This window comes from Sapajus apella, unplaced genomic scaffold (assembly GCF_009761245.1).
Source record: "Sapajus apella isolate SASKATOON/1434 unplaced genomic scaffold, GSC_monkey_1.0 scaffold97, whole genome shotgun sequence".
In the NCBI taxonomy this organism is placed as follows: Eukaryota; Metazoa; Chordata; class Mammalia; order Primates; family Cebidae; genus Sapajus; species Sapajus apella.
The window spans coordinates 1,669,746-1,688,443 of NW_022437037.1; the positions used below are offsets into that span (position 1 = coordinate 1,669,746).

Below are 18,698 nucleotides of genomic sequence, written 5' to 3' on the forward strand. Positions count from 1 at the left end.
TCAAATGCTCAGTAGCCACATGTAGGTAGTGGCTACTATGTTGGATAGTATAACACTAGAGTCTGCACTCTTAGCCACAAAGCTCCTTTAGAAGACTTCGTTACTCTTGCAGGCTGATGGCCTAGCTTCTGTGTTCTATTTATGTATGTTTACTTGTACTTTTAAGAGCCATGTTTTTTAGCTGCACAAAAGGAAAGAAGCAGCAATGAGGCTTAAAAATCCCTTTATAGCTGTTTACCCTGTGGAATGGGAGAGAGTTAGACTGCATCATAGAAAAACATTGCTTAACAGGACTCTTTGGTGAGACTTGAGGCTGGGTTTTCTAGCCTCAACCATAGGGTATTGCTTGGCTTGCTTCCGGCCACCTTTCTGACGCTGGGAAGACTGTAGGGAGGGATAGTGAATACTTTGGGAATGTAGTGGTAAAACTTTGGCTCTCCCTGCTGGAGCTAGTGTGTCTTTAGCTTACATGAGAAACCAGGTCTCTGGAGTCTTTGGCCTCTGGGAAAGCACTGGAGTGCTTAGGTGTTAGAATTGAATCAGACCAACTGGCATTTTAGTTTCCTGTCTAATGAAAGAAAGAAAAAACCCAGACATAAAAACCCACTGAAAGAATTATTTAAAGATTCTGGGAAGATGGTGGTGGCAGTAGCATATTTTTAAATTCTCTCTTAATCCATGTTGCCCCTCTGCCCTCCTTTGAACATTCACAACAACTAGATCACAAACCCTGAAACCCACGAACAAAATTACAGTAAACCTAGGTGACAAGATATCCCCTTCAACCCCAAAATAGAAGTGATTGAAGACATACCACCAACATCTATAAGATCTTCAGGGTATCAGCATCTATAGAGGAGAAAGCAGAATAAGCACTGGGGTATTTAATAGACTTGAGAATAGGAGAACCCCAAAGCTGCCAACAGGTATTTGCTAGAAAGTTCAGTGAGTCAGGGTGGGAATAGCTGCTGAAATAATAATGGTGAGTAGAAGGGATCTGTGGAATAGCCATTATGATCTCTTGAAACCAGCCATCTAGGGGATCCCTTCTAGAATGATGCTGCATACCTAAGAACGTCAGTATGAAGTAGAATCAAAATGACAAGGATAGAGATAGTTGTGGCAAAAGCAGCTGTGTGTGTGTGTGTGTGTGTGTGTGTGTGTGTGTGTTGTGAAATCTTAAGAAATAGTGGCCATGGTGTTGAACACTACATGAAAGCAACCTAAAACAGAGCCGTGTGAAGTTCGAAAAGGTACTCTGAACCATATTGCTCTCTGAAAGCTCAGGAGAACTAATTTTGCATAAAAATAAGCAACAGGAAATTATTGCTGTCAAATCTCATTCAAAGTTATTATACAAAAAAAGAGACCAGAATCCCTATAGACAATGAAAGGCATGCCACAAAACAGATAAAACCTGTAACTATTTATTTTAAAATGAGGTAAGAGATGTTAAGATCATGCATAAAGAACATAAATCAGAAATAAGAAAAATCTCAGAAATGAGATGACAAAACTTAGGAAAGGAACATATGAAGAAACGGCTCATCATCATTGGTCATTAGAGAAATGCAAATCAAAACCACATTGAGATACCATCTCACACCAGTTAGAATGGCGATCATTAAAAATCTGGAGACAACAGATGCTGGAGAGGAGGATGTGGAGAAATAGGAACACTCTTACACAGTTGGTGGGAGTGTAAATTAGTTCAACCATTGTGGAAGACAGTGTGGTGATTTCTCAAGGATCTAGAAACAGAAATTCCATTTGACCCAGCAATCCCATTACTGGCTATATACCCAAAGAACTAGAAATCATTCTATTATAAAGACACATGCACACGTATGTTCATTGCAGCCCTGTGTGCAATAGCAAAGACCTGGAACCAACCCAAAAGCTCATCAATGATAGACTGGACAAAGAAAATGTGGTACATATACACCATGGAATACTACGCAGCCATAAAAAACGATGAGGCTGTGTCCTTTGTAGGGACTTGGATGAATCTGGAAACCATCATTCTCAGCAAACTGACACAAGAAAAGAAAACCAAACACCGCATATTACTCATAAGTGGGTGTTGAACAATGAGAATACGTGGACTCAGGGAGAGGAACATCACACACTGGGGGCAGTTGGTGGAGGCTGGGAGGGACAGCGGGGGGTGGGGATGTTGGGGAGGGATAACATGGGGAGAAATGCCGGATATCGTATGCAGCTGTGCAACAACCCTGCATGACCCGCACGTGTACCCTAGAACCTAAAGTAAAATAAAACAAATAAATAAAATAAAGAACAAAAATTCTTTTGGAAATGAAGATTGAACTAGAAAGAACACAGGAACACATAAACGTAACAGAAAATACCTTAAGGGCAAAACTTTTTCACATGAAAATAAGTGAAGAAAGAATAAGACTTTGAGGAAAAGTGACAAATATTCATGATAGGCAAAGAAGATCCAACATACAGATAATAGGAATTCCTGAAAGGGAACAAAAAGGTAAGGGAACTTCATAAATAATTAAAACTAAAATTTAGGAAAATGTTCATGAAATAAAAAGATTTGAAATTGCACACTGAAAGAGCATACCATGAAGCTGAGAATGTCAACCCCAAATGGTCAATACTAAAGACATATTTTTTGCAAACGACTGGGTTTTAAAGGAAAAAAAATCGTTTGGGCATTTGGGCAAAAACATTAAATGACATATACAGGAAATTATTAGATTACCAGCAATCTTTTTGGCAGAAACACGTTTTTGGCAAAAGGAAATGGAACTACGTAATCAAATAAGGAAAGAAAAAAGTGAGCCAAAGAATTTATAATATATCCAGCAAACTGACTTTAAAGTATAAAAGACACAAACAAACTGTTGTGAACATGCAAGGCCTCAGAATATTATTTCCCTGAGCCCTTCCTGAGGAATCTGTTAGAGAATGAGTCTTAGATAATGCACATAATTAGCGAAGCATCACTATAAAGACAGGCGAGAGCAGTACAAATGCAATTACTTGTGGAATTAAGACTGAATGAGGGTTAAAGGTAGAGGATATAGTTTGTAATGAATGTATACCCAGATGGTAGATATAGTATGACTGTTTATACATAGATATAATATGACTGTCTATATATAGTATGACTATTTATACATAAACTATGTTTTAAAATGAGGGAACATAGAACATATACAAAAATTTCATAACTTTTTTCAGTAATGATATTGCTGGTGATAGCATTAGTATTGTTATTCTAAGACTGTTGTGTGTGTAATGTAGGAGAAAGTAAATGAAAACTTAGGGGATGCTGCAATCGTAGTATATACTCTGTGTCCTTAAGACCAATATTTTCAAAATAAAAGAAAGGAGATACAGATATAATACAGAAGAGGTTAAGTAAGTTTTTACAAATGTCCTAAATTTGAATTGGAAATATTAATATGACTTCTGCATTGTGGTCCTGAAATAGCATTTCTATAAAGGAACCCAGGGCTTCCAGACAACTGGTTGATTCCAAGTCTGGGAAAGGACATGTTCAAGATGAGCCTGGTTCATCTTCCCAGTGCCCAGTGAGGAAGCTGTCAAGGAATAGGAGGGTTCATGGCAAAAGGAGTCAGGTGCTAGCTGGAAGAAGCTCCTGTTATTCCATCATGGCACAATTTGGGCTTCAAAAGGATAAAAATTGCAAATAATTTAAACTCATCAAATAATGGGTCACCTTTGGATGACAATAAGGGCAATTTATCATCTTAAAAACTGACAAATGTGAGGGAAGAATCAAGCATTTGTCCTGCCTTTGGCTTTTGAACTAACTATACTGGATAACCAAACAGTAGATAAGGGAAAGTGTCTGTTAAATTAGTCAGTTAATAAAAAGAAAAGAAATGATAGAATTGGAATATCATCATTTTGTAACTCCAGTGAATGAAAATATCTAAGCAGTGAACATCAGCAGTCAATAACATTACAAAAGGAGAGCCATTGTGTGCCACCTGATGAAGCAGTGCACCACCACCTATAGTCTTGCTAAAGGGATGAGCCTGTGTCTGAAGTCCTTGGGTCCAGCACGGACTTCTTTGGTGCAGACACACCAAAGAATGGAAAAACACTCATTGACCTGCTCCTTAAGTGTGGAGAGCTGCGTAGGTCAAATGGTTTGGTTTCTTCAGTAGATGTATTATAAGGAATATAAAGGGATGTAGATTAAAAGAGATTTAAAAAGTATGTATCAGGTTGGGCATGGTGGCTTACATCTGTAATCCCAGCACTTTGGGAGGTTGTCGTGGGAGGATTGTTTGAGGCAAGAGTTAGAGATCAACCTGGGCAACAGAGCTAGACTCCATCTCTACAAAAAAAAAGTTAGCTGGGCATGGTGGCTTATACCTCTAGTTTTAGCTTCTCAGGAGCCTGAGGCAGGAGGATCACTTGAACCCAGAAGTTTGAGGTTAGCTCATTAGCTGTGATCACACCACTGGACTCAAGCCTGGACAACAGAGTAAGACCCTATCTCTAAGAATCATAGCTAGCGCTTACCAATTTTTTTAAAAAGTGGATAGGACTACATTGTGATGTGTAGGTGTATATACTTAAGTGATTAAATTATTTAAAAAACTTGAAGAAAGGATAATGGTTACTTTTGGTGGGAGAGAGACTTGTGATTGGGACAAGGCATATTGAAGAAATTTTGGGGTGGCTTTTTTTTTGTTTTGATTGTGGTAAAATATACATAATATAAAATTTACTATCTTAACTATTTTTCAGTGTACAGTTCAGTGGTGTTAAGTACATTCACAGTGCTATGTAACCAATCTCCAGAACTGTTTTCATCTTGCAAAATGGAAACTCTATCCGTTAAACAACTCCTCACTCTCCTTCTTCCCAACTCCCAGCAACCGCCATTCTACTTTCTGTCTCCATGATTTTGACTCTTCTAGTTACCTTATGTAAATGGAGACATGTAGTATTTGTCTTTGTGACTTTTTTGTAGATTTGACTTTTTTTTTTTTTTTTTGAGACAGAATCTCACTCACTCCCAAGTTGGAGTGCAGTGGCACAATTTCAGCTCACTGCAACCTCTGCCTCCCAGGTTCAAGCTATTCTCCTGTCTCAGCCTCCTGAGTAGCTGGGATTACGGGCATGCACCACCAAACCTGGCTAATTTTTGTATATTAGAGACAAGATTTCACCATGTTGACGGACTTGTCTCAAACTCCTGACCTCAAGTGATCTGCCTGCCTGGGCCTCCCAAAGTGCTGGGATTACAGGGTTGAACCACTGAGCCAGCCTGGTTTGACTTTTTTTTTTAAATAAAAAAGTTAAAAAAACTTTAAATAAGTTACTGCTAGATTAATTTTCAAAAGGAACAGAACAGTTCGTAGGCCCATCCCCGACTCAGTTCTAAATTGCCAGATCGGGCTTTCTGTGGTTCTATGAGTCAAAGCAGGAGAGATCTTTGGAGCTGATTACTCTTTGTTCTGTGAGCCCTCTTGGCCTGCCTTGGTGGAGTTGGGTAAAGCCAACAGCATTTTTTGTTTGTTTATTTGGGGTCTGGAAGATCCTTGCACTAAGGCTAAGTAAGGCTTGGAAGAGAGGATTTAGTCAGCCACTGTTAGGAAAAATACTACATGTAAAAAAATGTTCTTTTTTCCTTTTTGGCTAACCAAGTAGCTTTCATTTCTCCACATAATAGCACTGTTATGTTAAGGCCACCCTGTGAAGTGCTCCAGTAGATCCCTCCACCCTGCAGTATTCTCCTCTGCAGAAATGATGTTTGGAGATCAGGCAATTCCCTTAACAGCCTGGATTTTTAGAAGGCCCTGGACTAGGAGGAAGGAGGAGATGGGAGAAGGGACTAGGATTAAGGAAGCCATTGCCAGGCGACTGGTGTGACTGGACATCCTATGTTAAGGCTTTATTTCTCAAAATAAGGGTAGTCCATTAAGAGACTTATTCATGAGTGTTCTTCAGCCCCACTACTGGCCAGATTTGCTTCTTGGAAACAAGAGTGGGGCTCCTTGTCCCATGTTTCTCTTGAGGTTGTAACATATCCCTAGAAAATGCCTTTTCTCTCCAAGAAACCAGGGTACCTCTCCTGAGGGTGGGACAGGGTCCTGAGGTGGTCCCAAGAGCTGGCTATGAAGTGTGATAGGACCTGACCTCACCTCTTACCACTCCCTCATACCCCTACCCCCCACTTTGGTAAAACTGAGTACTCTTGAGGTTTCAAACTTCTGGGGAAGGATTACTCATCAGCAACGTCTTTAACATGTGTTTGACTTTGTAGTAAAATGGCATGAAATTGATAATTTGATGATCTTTATAAGTATATTGTATCAAACTATCCCTGCTCTAGACACTGTATCTTCTTTGGTCAGAGTTGAAAGGATAGAAATAGGAGAGAGTCTTCTGAAACCTCATTATGTATTTCGGACTAGCTAGTCTAAGTCTGGTGACCTCTGTTGTTGTTTGTTTTGAATAAAACGTCTGAACACATTTTCTGACTTATAGTCTGAACGGAAAGCAGAATATTTGAAACTTGGACCATCCAAAAAATATGAAATGTAAGGTCACTGCTTTAATAAATCATCTGGAAATTCAGTAGCAAACTCTAGAACTGATGGCAGGATGGAAAGGAAGTTTTCTCATTTTCACATTAGCAGACTTTTGGTTCTTTTCCTAAATGGCATGGCAAACATCCTGCCGGTTCTCCTGGTTAGGGTGTTAACTTGAACTGCAGGGGAGATTTCCAAGGCCCTCTGAGCTTTCAGTTCAAATCTCCTGTCTTTACAAGGCCTTTCTGTTCCCCAGGATGGCAGACTTAATCCAAATATGAGAAGCACTTGGCTAACAATCTTGATGGGTCTGGCAGAAGAAATGCCAGTCTGTTTGCACTGCCCAGGACATAGCTCTGAGCCCTGTAGCTCTAGGCCAAACACAGACCTATAGACCTTCAGGGCTTACTAACTCAACACCCACATTATGGGGGCCAGATACATTATGCTGACGTCAAAGAGTCCCCTTGACATCAAAGGGTGTTGGGTGGAACCCAGAGGCAGAAGAGCTCAGATTCTGCTCCAGTGCTTCCTTAGTCCTTGTGCTCTCTACCATCTCTCAGCCAGGCTTCCATTAGTGGCAGCATTTCACCCCTGTTTGCATGAGGAACACTAGCCCCTGGAGAGGACAGAGAGGCTCTCCACTGAAGCCAGCTGCATGTTTTCATCTCCACTCTGCCTGAGGATGGTATGCTTTGGCTTGTATCCCATGTTCCTCAGAAACCCAGTGACCTTGGACAAGCTTTGAATTGTGCCAAGAGCTGACCACACTTCTAGCCCTGGATTGTAGTCACAGGTGGCACACTCTGTGTGTTGCCATTTTTCTCCAATATGTCTTAATACAAGGGTTTTTACTGGCTCAATGTAGCAGCCTTCTAAACATGTTCTCTAGAGCAACCTCAGTGCATGGATATTCAATCAAATTAGTGGTCCCTTATTTCCTAGCTTATGAACTTATGGTCAGGAACCATAAGTTCACATGCCAGTACATGAGCCCATTTGTGTGGCTTCCCTTTTGACTGACACACACAGACACACTCTCTCACACTTCATATACATGCACACACATTCACACACCCCCCCACACACACTTACACTCATACCCTCACAGTCACACACACACACACACACACACACACACACACATACACTCTCTTATGTATTTATTGAGCATCTGTCAGGTGCTAGGAACTCTACCTCTTGCCTTGAATTTTCACCAAGATCCTATAAAACAGGGATTATTGTCATAATTTTCTAGATGTGGTACCTGACTGAGAGAGCTTGTGTGTCAAAGAGAACATTGCCATGAAGTGACGGTGTCCAGACACACACCCAAGCCCTGTAGATTCCAGAGCCCATTTGTTCCCTGTATCATGTCATCCCGGATAGCCTGTGTTCAGTGGACAGGGTGTCTTCTCACATTAAAGGCATCCAAAGGCCTTCAGTTCTCCTTTCCCTGATGTGTCACAGAGGAATCTCTTAACTGACATCTGGCATCCCATGTGATACGGAAGTAGGTGGATCATGTCAAGTCAGTTCAGTTCATGCCTTGGTCTGAAAAATGGTCAGCATGATGTTTCCTCTTACTGTCACCAGATGAAGTTTTTTTATTTTTTAATTTTTGAGACAGAGTCTTGCTTATTGCCCAGGTTGGAGTGCAATGGCACTATCTTGGCTCACTACAACCCCTGCTTCCCGGGTTCAAGTGATTCTCCTGCCTCAGCCTTCTGAGTAGTTGGGATTGTAGGCATGTGCCACCACACCCTGCTAATTTTTGTATTTTTAGTAGAGATGGAGTTTCACTATGTTGGTCAGGCTGGTCTCGAACTCCTCACCTTGTGATCCGCCCACCTCGGCCTCCCAAAATGTTGAGATTACAGGTGTGAGCCACTGCGCCTGGCTCAGATGACATTCTTATGATGGGTGAGCCTTTTAACCTGATGTGTGTTTTCTCTGCTGATCACATTACTGCCTCTTAAGCTGGCTGTGGTGAAAGACTAGATTTTTCCATTTTCAATAATTTGAGGACTGTTACTTAAAATATATATATATGTGTATATATATGTGTGTGTGTGTGTGTATATATATATATATACACACACACACACATATATATAAAATAGAAATGTCATGGTCATGTCAAAAATTGTTATACAAGTTCCAAATGCTTGCTCTCAGCTTCTGTACTTCTCTCATTGTGGGCTGGTGGAATAAACAGTTTGTGGTGCCGAACTGGTCTGTGGGTGCCTTTTGAATAACACTCTACCATATAATTTGGGGGCAGTATCAATGACTTCAAAAGAAAAATATAATTTCTGTAAGCCACAACTTTAAAAGGAACTTAATTTATAGTAATAAGTAGTGTTTCTGGTTAACATTCTAATTTTAAATATTGTTTCTACAACTTTTAAAAATTATAAAAATAGTTCATGCTTGAAATAAAAATTCAATAGTACAAGAATTTCCAAATAAAACTGTTCCTTTTATTCCCAGGCCCACCCTCCAACTTTTATCAATTCCTAAATTGAAATTTCATCTCACATTCAAGAAACAAGGGTGTGGATCAAGATTTATGAAGAGGGAAGGGATGGGAGAGGCATTTCAGAAATGTATCCAATTTTTTGCTCTATTCTATCTTGTTTTTTATCCCAAAGGGGAAAGAATAACTTTTATGAATATATATTACTCTGTATAAAGTAACATGACAGTTATCTTTGATATATAGTATTTTCTAACATTGATTCTCTTTTGTTGCAGAGCCAGATTACATTAATGGATATACCTGTGTTTAAAGCTATCCAGCCGGAGGTCTGTACTTTGTTTTCCTACTCTTAATGCTGTGGGTGGGCAGCAAGGATTTAGTCAGCCACTGTTAGAGTGACTACGTTTCTCAGTTTCTCTCTTGAAGGCTCTACAAATGCATGTTATCGATTTAAACCCTGTTCTATTCTTGATGGTGCTCATTTTTTTGAGCCCAGTATTTGGATTTTCCAGAGACTGTCTTCTGTTTGGCCTACTCTGGCAGGGCTGGAAGCAGCTGATATCCACAGGCCTCCATGCCTGAGAGCCAGCTCTTAACACCCTCATTCCTTTTCCCAGGCTGCTTCTGCTGAAAATGTTCACTTTCAAGAAATGATGTCAGGGAACATTTTTCTAGAAAGTTTTCTGTTTGTTGATCCCAAATTCTTGTGGTTGCCCTGTTTCTATTTTTGGAGCCATTTGCCATAGCAAAAATATACATATTTACATTAACAGCATATATTGGTCAGGTGTGGTGGCCCCGCCTGTAATCCCAGCACTTTGGGAGGATTAGGTGGGAGGATCGCTTGAGGCCAGGGGTTTGAGACCAGCCTGAGCAACATAGTGAGTATTTAAAAAAAAGCATATGTACATGTTTAGAAACAGTATAGTCAATAAAGAATAAAAAGTTGATTTTGATCTTAAAAAGAATTCCTGGAACTGTTTGGCAATTGATAACAAGGTTTTGATTATTTTACCCAGGGGGTGTGTGTGTGTGTGTGTGTGTTTGTGTGTGTGTGTGTGTGTCTATCTGTGTACATGCTTGTGTCTATGTGTGTTATGTTCATTAGGGTTGGGGAGCATTGCTTTGTTTGCTTTTTTCTGAATTGGCTGACTTCCATTCTTTTTCTGTTTTGTTCTAATGTGGTATGATCTATTCTTTCTAATTAAAAACAACATCAGATCACTAAATCACTACCTCTTGGAGCCTTTTGGTGGAATAGGTGTGTGATGGTTGCCTTAGTTATCAGCTGAAGCTATTTCTGATTATGTTATCTGCTTAGCTCTGGAGCAGTTTAGACATTTAGGGCTTTATTCTTCATTCAAACATCAAGGAGGGCAGCCCACCTGCCATGAACCCTGAACCTGCATGTGCCCAGGAGACTGGGATCACTGCCCAGGCTGCTGGAAGGAGGGAAGCAGGTGGGGGCTCCTTCCTCTTCAGAGGCATAGCTAAGGCCAGACCAAGACTTTTCCCCAGGGTGCTGCAGTTTGGAAGGTACTTCATCAACACATATCTTAGTTCAAGTTGTGACAAGACATTAAAGTGGAGATGTTTTATTTTAAAGACTGTAGCTTGTAGCAGTGGTTCTTAATCGTGACTGCACATCAGAATCACCTGGACAGTCTTGGAAACATGGTGGTACCCAGAGCCCCCTCCCCCACCACTACCCCACAGACCATTAAATCTGAACCTGAATCTCTTGGTGGGGGTCTGACACCTAATCAGCCCTATTTTCTAAAAGTTTCCCAGGTAATTCTGAGGCAGAGTGAGGATTCAGAACTAGCTGCTTTGAGGTACCTGGAGAAACCCCAAACTTGAACATTTTGGATCTATAACATGTTAGCTAAAAATGGAAGAGTTTGTTCCTCATTGTCAAAACTGTGGTCAAAGGAAGGACCCTGGGAGCTGCCCCAGCTTTTTTGCTGATGTTATTATTGTTAGCAGGCTAAAAACTGAAAACTTTCCTTTTGAGGATGCTTGCCATGTTGTGGCTGGACCACCCCAGAGTTGGAAGGGCATGAATAAAGTATAATTATAAGTAAGCAGAGGCCAGCATCTGAGAGCAAGATGGGTGCTGTGAGTGACCTGGGCTCCCAGGAAACTTGTGAACCAGTGCTACTTTCAACCCTGGCTGTGTATCAGAATCCACTTGGGAATTCTTTTAAAAAATTACAAATGCCTAGGCTTCATCCTTAGAGATTCTAAATGCTTAGGTTAAGAGTGGGACTCAGGAATCTGCTTTCGACTGGGCACCCTAGTGGGTTCCCAGTTGGATGAGAACCAGGGATGTAGTGATTGTAAGACTAGTAGCAATTTTAGATATTTTCTTACCTAGTTACTACCATTACCCTTAATTAAGCCCACAGAGATAAGAAGAAGAATATTAACCATGGACCCTGTAGCCAGGACTTGAATCAGGCCTGTCTGAGCCCTGAACGTAGAGCTCAAGCTCTCAGCCCCTGTTGTATGTAGGTGTAACCTGACTCCTGCACTGCACAGTGGTCTCTTACCTCTTTTGATGTGGAAACAGCCATCTTAACCGGATCGCTATTGTGTAAGTAATATAGTTTATGAGTCCTTCCTAGGCTGTTCAGATCCTTTACAACTGGAGAATTGTTTCTGGCTGGAGTTAGATATGGTGATTTGGACTTCTGGGGTTGTCCTGGAAGGCATCAGCCACTTCCTAGCTGGTCGTTTTTCCAGGCTGACTCAGGTTTCTGCTTTCCCATCATGCTGTTTGCCAACTCTGTGCTTATTAATGGGGAGCTGGGGGCAGTTAGCTCAAAAAAAGAAGGTTCCTGAGGGACATGATTCTTCTCCTTGGAGATCTGAAAGGCTTTGAGCAGGCCGTGAGGAATTATGGTGAGACCTGGATACTTTTGGATGCTCTTAGGGATGGTCCTGGAAGTTGTTCCAGGTAGTGAGATTAGCATGCATAGAGGCTGTGGTCAAAGAGACTTGCATTGATGGAGGAGTTGGGGAGATTTGAACATAAAGGCTTCTAAAGCCCTCCCAGCCATGGGGGTCCTTGAGTGTCTGGTGCTTGCCTGGAGAGCAGCTTCCAGTGACGGAGTGGTGGGCAGCACCCTTGCCCATGCAGACCCTTGCCTGTGTGTCCTTGCTTGACTCCCTAGCCCTCTGACCTAAGCCCTGAATGCCCAGTGGCCCGCTGTGCACAGGTTTGAAAAGGGTTGGGTGCTGATATGGACTGTTGTTAGGTAGCCTGGGTTGTTCACATTTTCCTGAGCATTTACTGTGTGCAGACTATAAATTAGGCACCTTAGATGTAGGGTCTCATTCTGTCTTTGTCTCCCAGTTTTTATATATGAGGAAGCTAAAACTCAGACATGTTAAGTACTATAATTTGCTCCATGATTACTGTATTAGTCCTCTATTGCTATGTAACATATTACCCCGCACTTAGCAGCTTAATAATAAGGATTTCTCTCTCACAGTCTCTGTGGGTGAAGAATCCAAGAGTGGCTTAGCTGGGTGATCCTGGCTTAGGGTCTCTCAGGAAGTTGTATTCAAGATGTTGGCTGGGACTATAGTCATCTGAAGGCTTGACTGGGGAGGGGAAGTCTGGTTCCAAGGTGGTTCATGCACAATTCCTGGCTGTCGGCAGGAGTCCTCTGTTCCTTGCCATGTGGAACTGTTCATACAGCCACTGAGTGTCCTCATGGCATGGCAGTTGACTTTTCCTAGAATGAGTGATCCAAGAGAACAAGACAGACGCCAGCAATGATTTTTGTGACGTGGCTTAGAAGTCACATACTCTCATTTGCACAGTATCCTATTAGTATCACAGAGCAGCCCTCTTCACTGAGGGGCACTATATAAGAGCTGGACACCAGCAAGTAGGAAGTGGGGGAACCCTTGGAGGCTGCCTGCCACAGGCCTCAGGTCAGATCAAATATAGGTGGTTTAACTCCGGAGCTTTCACAATTCTGCCTCTGACAGTGCCCCAGCTGTGTGACCTTGGGTAAGTCACTTCACTTCTCTTGAGTTTTAGTTTCTTCATTCATAGAGTGGGGATAGTAAGAGTACCTCCCTCATAGGGTTATTTGGAGAATTAAATGAGGTAATGCATATAGAGTACTTAGCACGGAGGCTGGAATCTAGTAAAACAACATCAACCATTTTTGAATGTGTAGTGCATACCAGGCATTGTGTCGAGCGGTTAAAGACTTTATATGTGTTACCTTATTTAATTCCCAATTTACCCTAGCAGATGCAATTATTATTTCATTTACAGATGTAAACGAAATATTTACAGATGTAAATGAAATAATAATTGCATCTCAGCCTCCTGAGTATCTAGGACTACAGGCATATCCCACCATGCTTGGCTAATTTTTTAAAAAATATTTTAAGAGACATGATTTAAGAGACTGTGTTGCCCAGGCTGATCTTGGACTCCTGGCCTCAAGCAATTAGGCACAAACTGTCAAGCCTGACTCTTATAGCTGAAATTCTTAAGAGAAATTTTTCCTCATCAGCTAGGACTACATGTATGTACTTAATTCTTTCCTTTTAATTATCAATTTTCAGAGTAAGCAGTTGGTGCCCCACTTATCTTTAATGGTGACTTGTGGGTGTGTAACTGCTTAGTTTTGTTTTTGGTGAGCAGTCTCTCTCCTCCATCATAATGGACTCATGGGTGTTGGTCCATCCTTTGTGTCTCAGTCAGCTTTAGTCACCATTCTTTTTGGTATATAAATTGCTCTGTCCTTGACCAGTAGCATCCCTTTTATGTTGGCTCCTGTATCTTTTTAACATGATCCCATTCATTTTTTATCACTTCCCTGCTTTTTGGCCCAACAAGATCCCCAGGGTTATGTTGAATATTTTCTGCTGCAGACCTGGAATTAGGCATTTCTTCAGGGGGTTTCTTTTAGTGGGGAACAATATTTAGAAACCACAATCTGGGTGAAGGCTGCTCAGTATTACTGGGTGGCCATTGCTTTTAGGCCTTTGCCGTGAACAGAGCTAGTAAATAGTTATTTTTTAAAAGGAAAAAAGTCATGAGTTCATAGTTAGGGTAGATGATATTATTTCACCGTAATTCTTCCTTTTCTCCTTACTCCTTGTCTTACCTTCACTGTGGGTGGTGTGTATCTCCCTACCCTATTGACTTTGGGCTTGGCCCCGTGACTTGGTTTTGCCCATGGAATGTGGGCAGCATGGCAGTGTGCAGATCTGAGCTGAGCTGGTAAGAGGTGTGGCAAGCCTTGGCCAGCTGTCCTGGAACTTCCTTTTTCTCTATGATGTACCGGTAACTCTTGCTTGTTTATTCTTAGTCCTCAAAGGAGGACATTATAGATGACCTGAACTGACCTGAGGTCTAGATTCCACATTGAGACAAGCCAAAGCCAACCCGGCAGAGCTGAGCTGAGCTGAGCTGAACAGCATCATCTGTAGACCTATGAGCAGGAAATCAGTGTTATCATTGGAAGCATCTGAGATTTGAGGATTGTTATACCACATTGTCTTGTAAAAAATTTAACTAATATAATATTGATTTTTTCAATTCGAATCCAACATTATAGCTATATTATAGTTGTTATTTAATTCCCTCGATATTTGTATATTTTATTTTACAATGACAATTTTGGTTCCCAGCCACATTAGTTACTTTTTTTATATTATCCCATCAAATATATGTAAAATAACTTAAAATAATAATATCAGTATTATTTTACTGATATTAGTAGTAGTCTACTAATCAGCAGACTACTGGTCAAAGTTTAACATTTCTTTGCAGTTTCATTTGCAGTTAGTTCTTTTACTTCTTGTCTTCTCTCTTTCCTGCTACTTACCTACCGAAGGAGGCCTCCCTCCTGGACTTTTCACCTAAAAGTCTTTGAAAGCACCAGGACAGAAAAGGAGGGCTATGCTAACTTGGTTCTGGAGGGTCTGCATACTGAGATACCCTGTTGTAGTCCCAGTACCTGGAACACATTACATACTCAAGAAATATTTGTTGAATGAGTAGACTATGAATGAATGCCTAAATGAGAGGGGAAGCTCCATAGCAGAACATTATCTGGCTGTGTTTAGGCATATTGCCAAGGGGGTGTGCCAACCAAGGGAGCGGTATTACCACGGTGTCTGTTTTGTGGTGTAACCACTTCCCCCAAAGCAAGGGTATTTCCTGGTGAGCTCAGCCTTTTGAAGATTCACATTTCCAAAAGCAGTTGATAACTGAGGGTGGAGCTGTGGCTTTTCATGACTTCTGCTGGTTTCAGCAAGGGGGACCACAAAGAACATTTCAAGGCTTAGAGGAAGCCAGGCAGACGGTGAGTTAAGGATTGGCAGAGAGTAAGGAAAATGGAAGTTACAAATATGGAACTATAACTGCCCTGTCTCCTGGTGACTCTAACAAGTGACCAAATTTATCAAGAGTTGGTGTATTAATGCAGATAGAGTTTTGCAGCATAATAGCTTACATCTGTGTTGAACTTACAAGTTGTGGCCTAGAATCTCATTGCCACTGTGATAGATTGGGTTGCAGGGTGGATTCCTGGGTGGATTCCTGTCTGCCAGGGCGTAGGGCAAGGGCTGCCTTGTAAGGGAGGTCTATCCAAAAGTCCTGGTGGCAGCAGCCTTCTAAGAGAGTATGTTTTCAGGGTGGTGGTTTGTCTCTGTCAGAATTCCCTACCAAATCTGTCTGTCGGTGTGCCCAGTTCCCAGCCTATGGAATTGGAAGGTGCAGCAGTGTCTCAGAGGCTAGTCTAAATGTCAGAACTGTTTTTGTCATTAGTTTTAGCATGGAGCAGCATCAAGGGGGAACAGCTGTTCTTAGAATGTGCTGAAAGTGGGCACAGCCTGTGCTTTATTCAGCCCAGGGTTCTGTCGGAGCTGACCTCCTGGGTCTGTTAAAGATACACAGTTTGAAGAACATGAACTTTGATCTAATGAAGCTGAGGTTGAGTCCCAGCCTCACCCTTCTAGCTTGGAGTCTTTGGACAAGTCATGTATTTTCTTTATGCCTCGATTTTCTCATGTATTAAGTTGGTGGGGGGTGGAAATCGTATCTTTTACCTTACAGTGAGCGTGTAAGAACTTAGCATGGTGCCTATACAAAGCAAGTTCCTAGTCACACGTGGCTGTCATTTCACCAATGTATAGTTTGAATATACACCGTGGGTTATGGATGGGAGGTTGTTGCTTAGAATATTCAGTGATGCCTGTGCAGGAGCCAGTGCCTCACAGGAGGTGATACCTGAGTAGCAGAGTGTTTAAGAGCATGGTACCTGGGATCCTTCAGACCTAGGTTTCACAACCTGGTCCTCTGGAGAGCTGGGAGGCTGAGGTCTAGAACAAGACAAACACACGATGGTGCCCTAAGGGCCCTGCAAACATCATGTGGGATGTTTGGACATTAGTGATAATGTCCCGACCCCACTCAGCCTTGACTAAGGAGTTTGAGCTTTATCTTGTTAGCCCTGGGCATTCACTGAGAGATTTAAAAAAACAAAAAATAGAGACAAAGTCTTGCTATGTTGCTCAGGCTAAAGTGCAACCCCTCTCAGCCTTGGGGTTGAGGCATTATCACTAGCCCCTGAAGGCTGAAAGAGATCATATCTTATTGTTGATTTGGGGAGTTGGGGCAGTTGGAAAGGAAATTTCAGGCAGAATGAATAACCCACTGAAAAGATAGGTGATGTGTTTAGCAAAATTTAATACTACTTTTGGTGTTCTTGAGAGAAGAAAAGGAAAACCTGTTCTTCCCTTAGGTCTGTGCTCTGCCAGGGCATCATTGCCAGGAATATTGGTGCATGCCAAAGGCTTACCAGAAGTCAATGTTTCATTCCCTGCCTACTGGCAGCTGGGGCATGGGTATACAGTGGGCCCCATGGGTATACAGTGGGCCCCAGTGTGATGGAAATGAACTGCAGTGAGGTGGGAAGCTTCTCTAAGTGCTCATGATTTTTCCCGTCTTCTCACTGCACCTGCCAACATTGTTCCATCCCCACTGTCAGATTTCCCAGTAGTCAGCCCTGCCTTCACTCATTTGCTTATTTATCAGCTACCATGCTAAATGCTGGAGAGATCATGATGAAGAGGACCTCGGCACATTCCAACTTGAGCCAGGCAGATGTGTAAATAAATAGTAAACAAGAAGTATTCAGGGGTGGGAGGGGCTGGCATATCAAGGAGAGAGTGAGTGTGGAATGGGCAGGAGGCAAGAAGCATGTCCCACAGGAGGGATATTTGAATAAGAGAGCCAGGAGAACAGGGTGGCCAAAAGCATTGCAAAAGCAGAAAAATTCGGATGCATGTGGGTGTTTCGAGAACAGTGAGAAGTTTGTCATGACTGGAGAAGTGTATCTAGGTCTCTTCTGCAAGACCAGGACCAAAATCCAGAGTAGGAGTGGCCAGGAAATACAAGGAACAGTGGTGAGGTCAGCAGCAAAGGAGGTGGCAAGAAAGGAAGAGCCTCAAGCCTGACTGGGAGCGAGAGATTCAGAGGCCTTACCCTGAAACCTGGACACACAAGGCCTGGCATCTCTTTGAGGAGCATGGACATGTGTCAAGAGAGCAAGATTGGGCCAGGCAGTTTGAGTTGTGTTGGAGAGGGCAGTGAGGCTTGGAAGGGAGGCTTAGATGTGCCTGACTAAGAAATTTGACCTTTATCTTGTTAGCCCTGGGCATTCACTGAGCGATTAAAAAAAAAAAAGAGACAAAGAGACAAAGTCTTGCTATGTTACCCAGGCTAAAGTACAATGGCATGATCGTAGCTCACTGCAGCTTCAAACTCCTGGGCTGAAGCAATCCTCCTGCCTTAGCCTCCCGAGTAGCTGGGACTACAGGTATATGCCACCACACCCAGCCCTCTGAAAGATTTTAAAAGTGAAGTACCACGGATATATTTGTATTTTGGGACGTTCATTTCAACTGAGACAGAACCAAATGCAGTGAGGGAAACTAGGAGGATTTTGCAGCAGTCTGCATGAGGCAAGGTGGTCACACTGGAGAGGAGGAGAAGGCCTGTTGTTGCACTGGTTGTGAGGCTGCTGCGAGGGCCAAGATGAGAGGAAGCAGGCTTTAGGTGTGCCTGGAGAAAAGTGGGCTGTCCACTTAGGGAGCAGAAGGAAGAACAAGGGACAAGGAAGGAGGCAGAGAAAGTGGCCCTAGAGGTAGGAGGAGTCCTAGTTAAGTCAAACAGGGTGATCAGCAATGTTTGCTTGTAGGGAAGGAGGCCAGAAGGGCCAGAGACAGCTGATGGCCTGAAAGAAGGCTGAAGGACTCAGGAGGCCTAGGTGGGAGAACTACTTGAGCTTAGGAATTTGAGGCTGGCCTGGGCAGCATAGCAAGACCCCATCTTACCATCGTCATCATCGCCATCATCACTGAAGGACCAAAAGTCAAGAAGAGAGCAAAGCACAGATTTGGTTAGGGGAAGAGGGGGGAAGCCAGGAAATAATGGAGGGAGATGGATTTCAGTGTTCAGGGTCTTCGAGGTAGGATGGCCCTAGTAACTATGCTTGAAGGTGTGACGGCAGTGCCGTTGTGGAGCAGAGGAGGTTGAGGCACGGGGGTATCCAGAAGTGAGAAGTTTAGTGAAGCATGTTGAGATGACAACACAAGAATGGGAGGAGGGGAAGACTCGAGCCGGA

General features: G+C 42.4%; 1 protein-coding gene across 16 annotated transcripts in view; it reads left to right on the forward strand.

Moving 5' to 3' along the window:
- Positions 1–18,698, forward strand: part of RALGPS1 (Ral GEF with PH domain and SH3 binding motif 1) — a 377,570-nt gene that overhangs the window by 104,784 nt on the left and 254,088 nt on the right. For 14 of the 16 annotated variants that reach the window (XM_032257277.1, XM_032257279.1, XM_032257274.1 and 11 more), the window contains one exon: positions 9,309–9,359. In XM_032257277.1, the coding sequence (XP_032113168.1) occupies positions 9,309–9,359 (51 nt within the window). Of the gene's footprint in view, positions 1–7,114; positions 7,240–9,308; positions 9,360–18,698 lie in introns of all 16 variants that reach the window. The other 2 variants (XM_032257284.1, XM_032257285.1) reach the window with 2 other exon arrangements.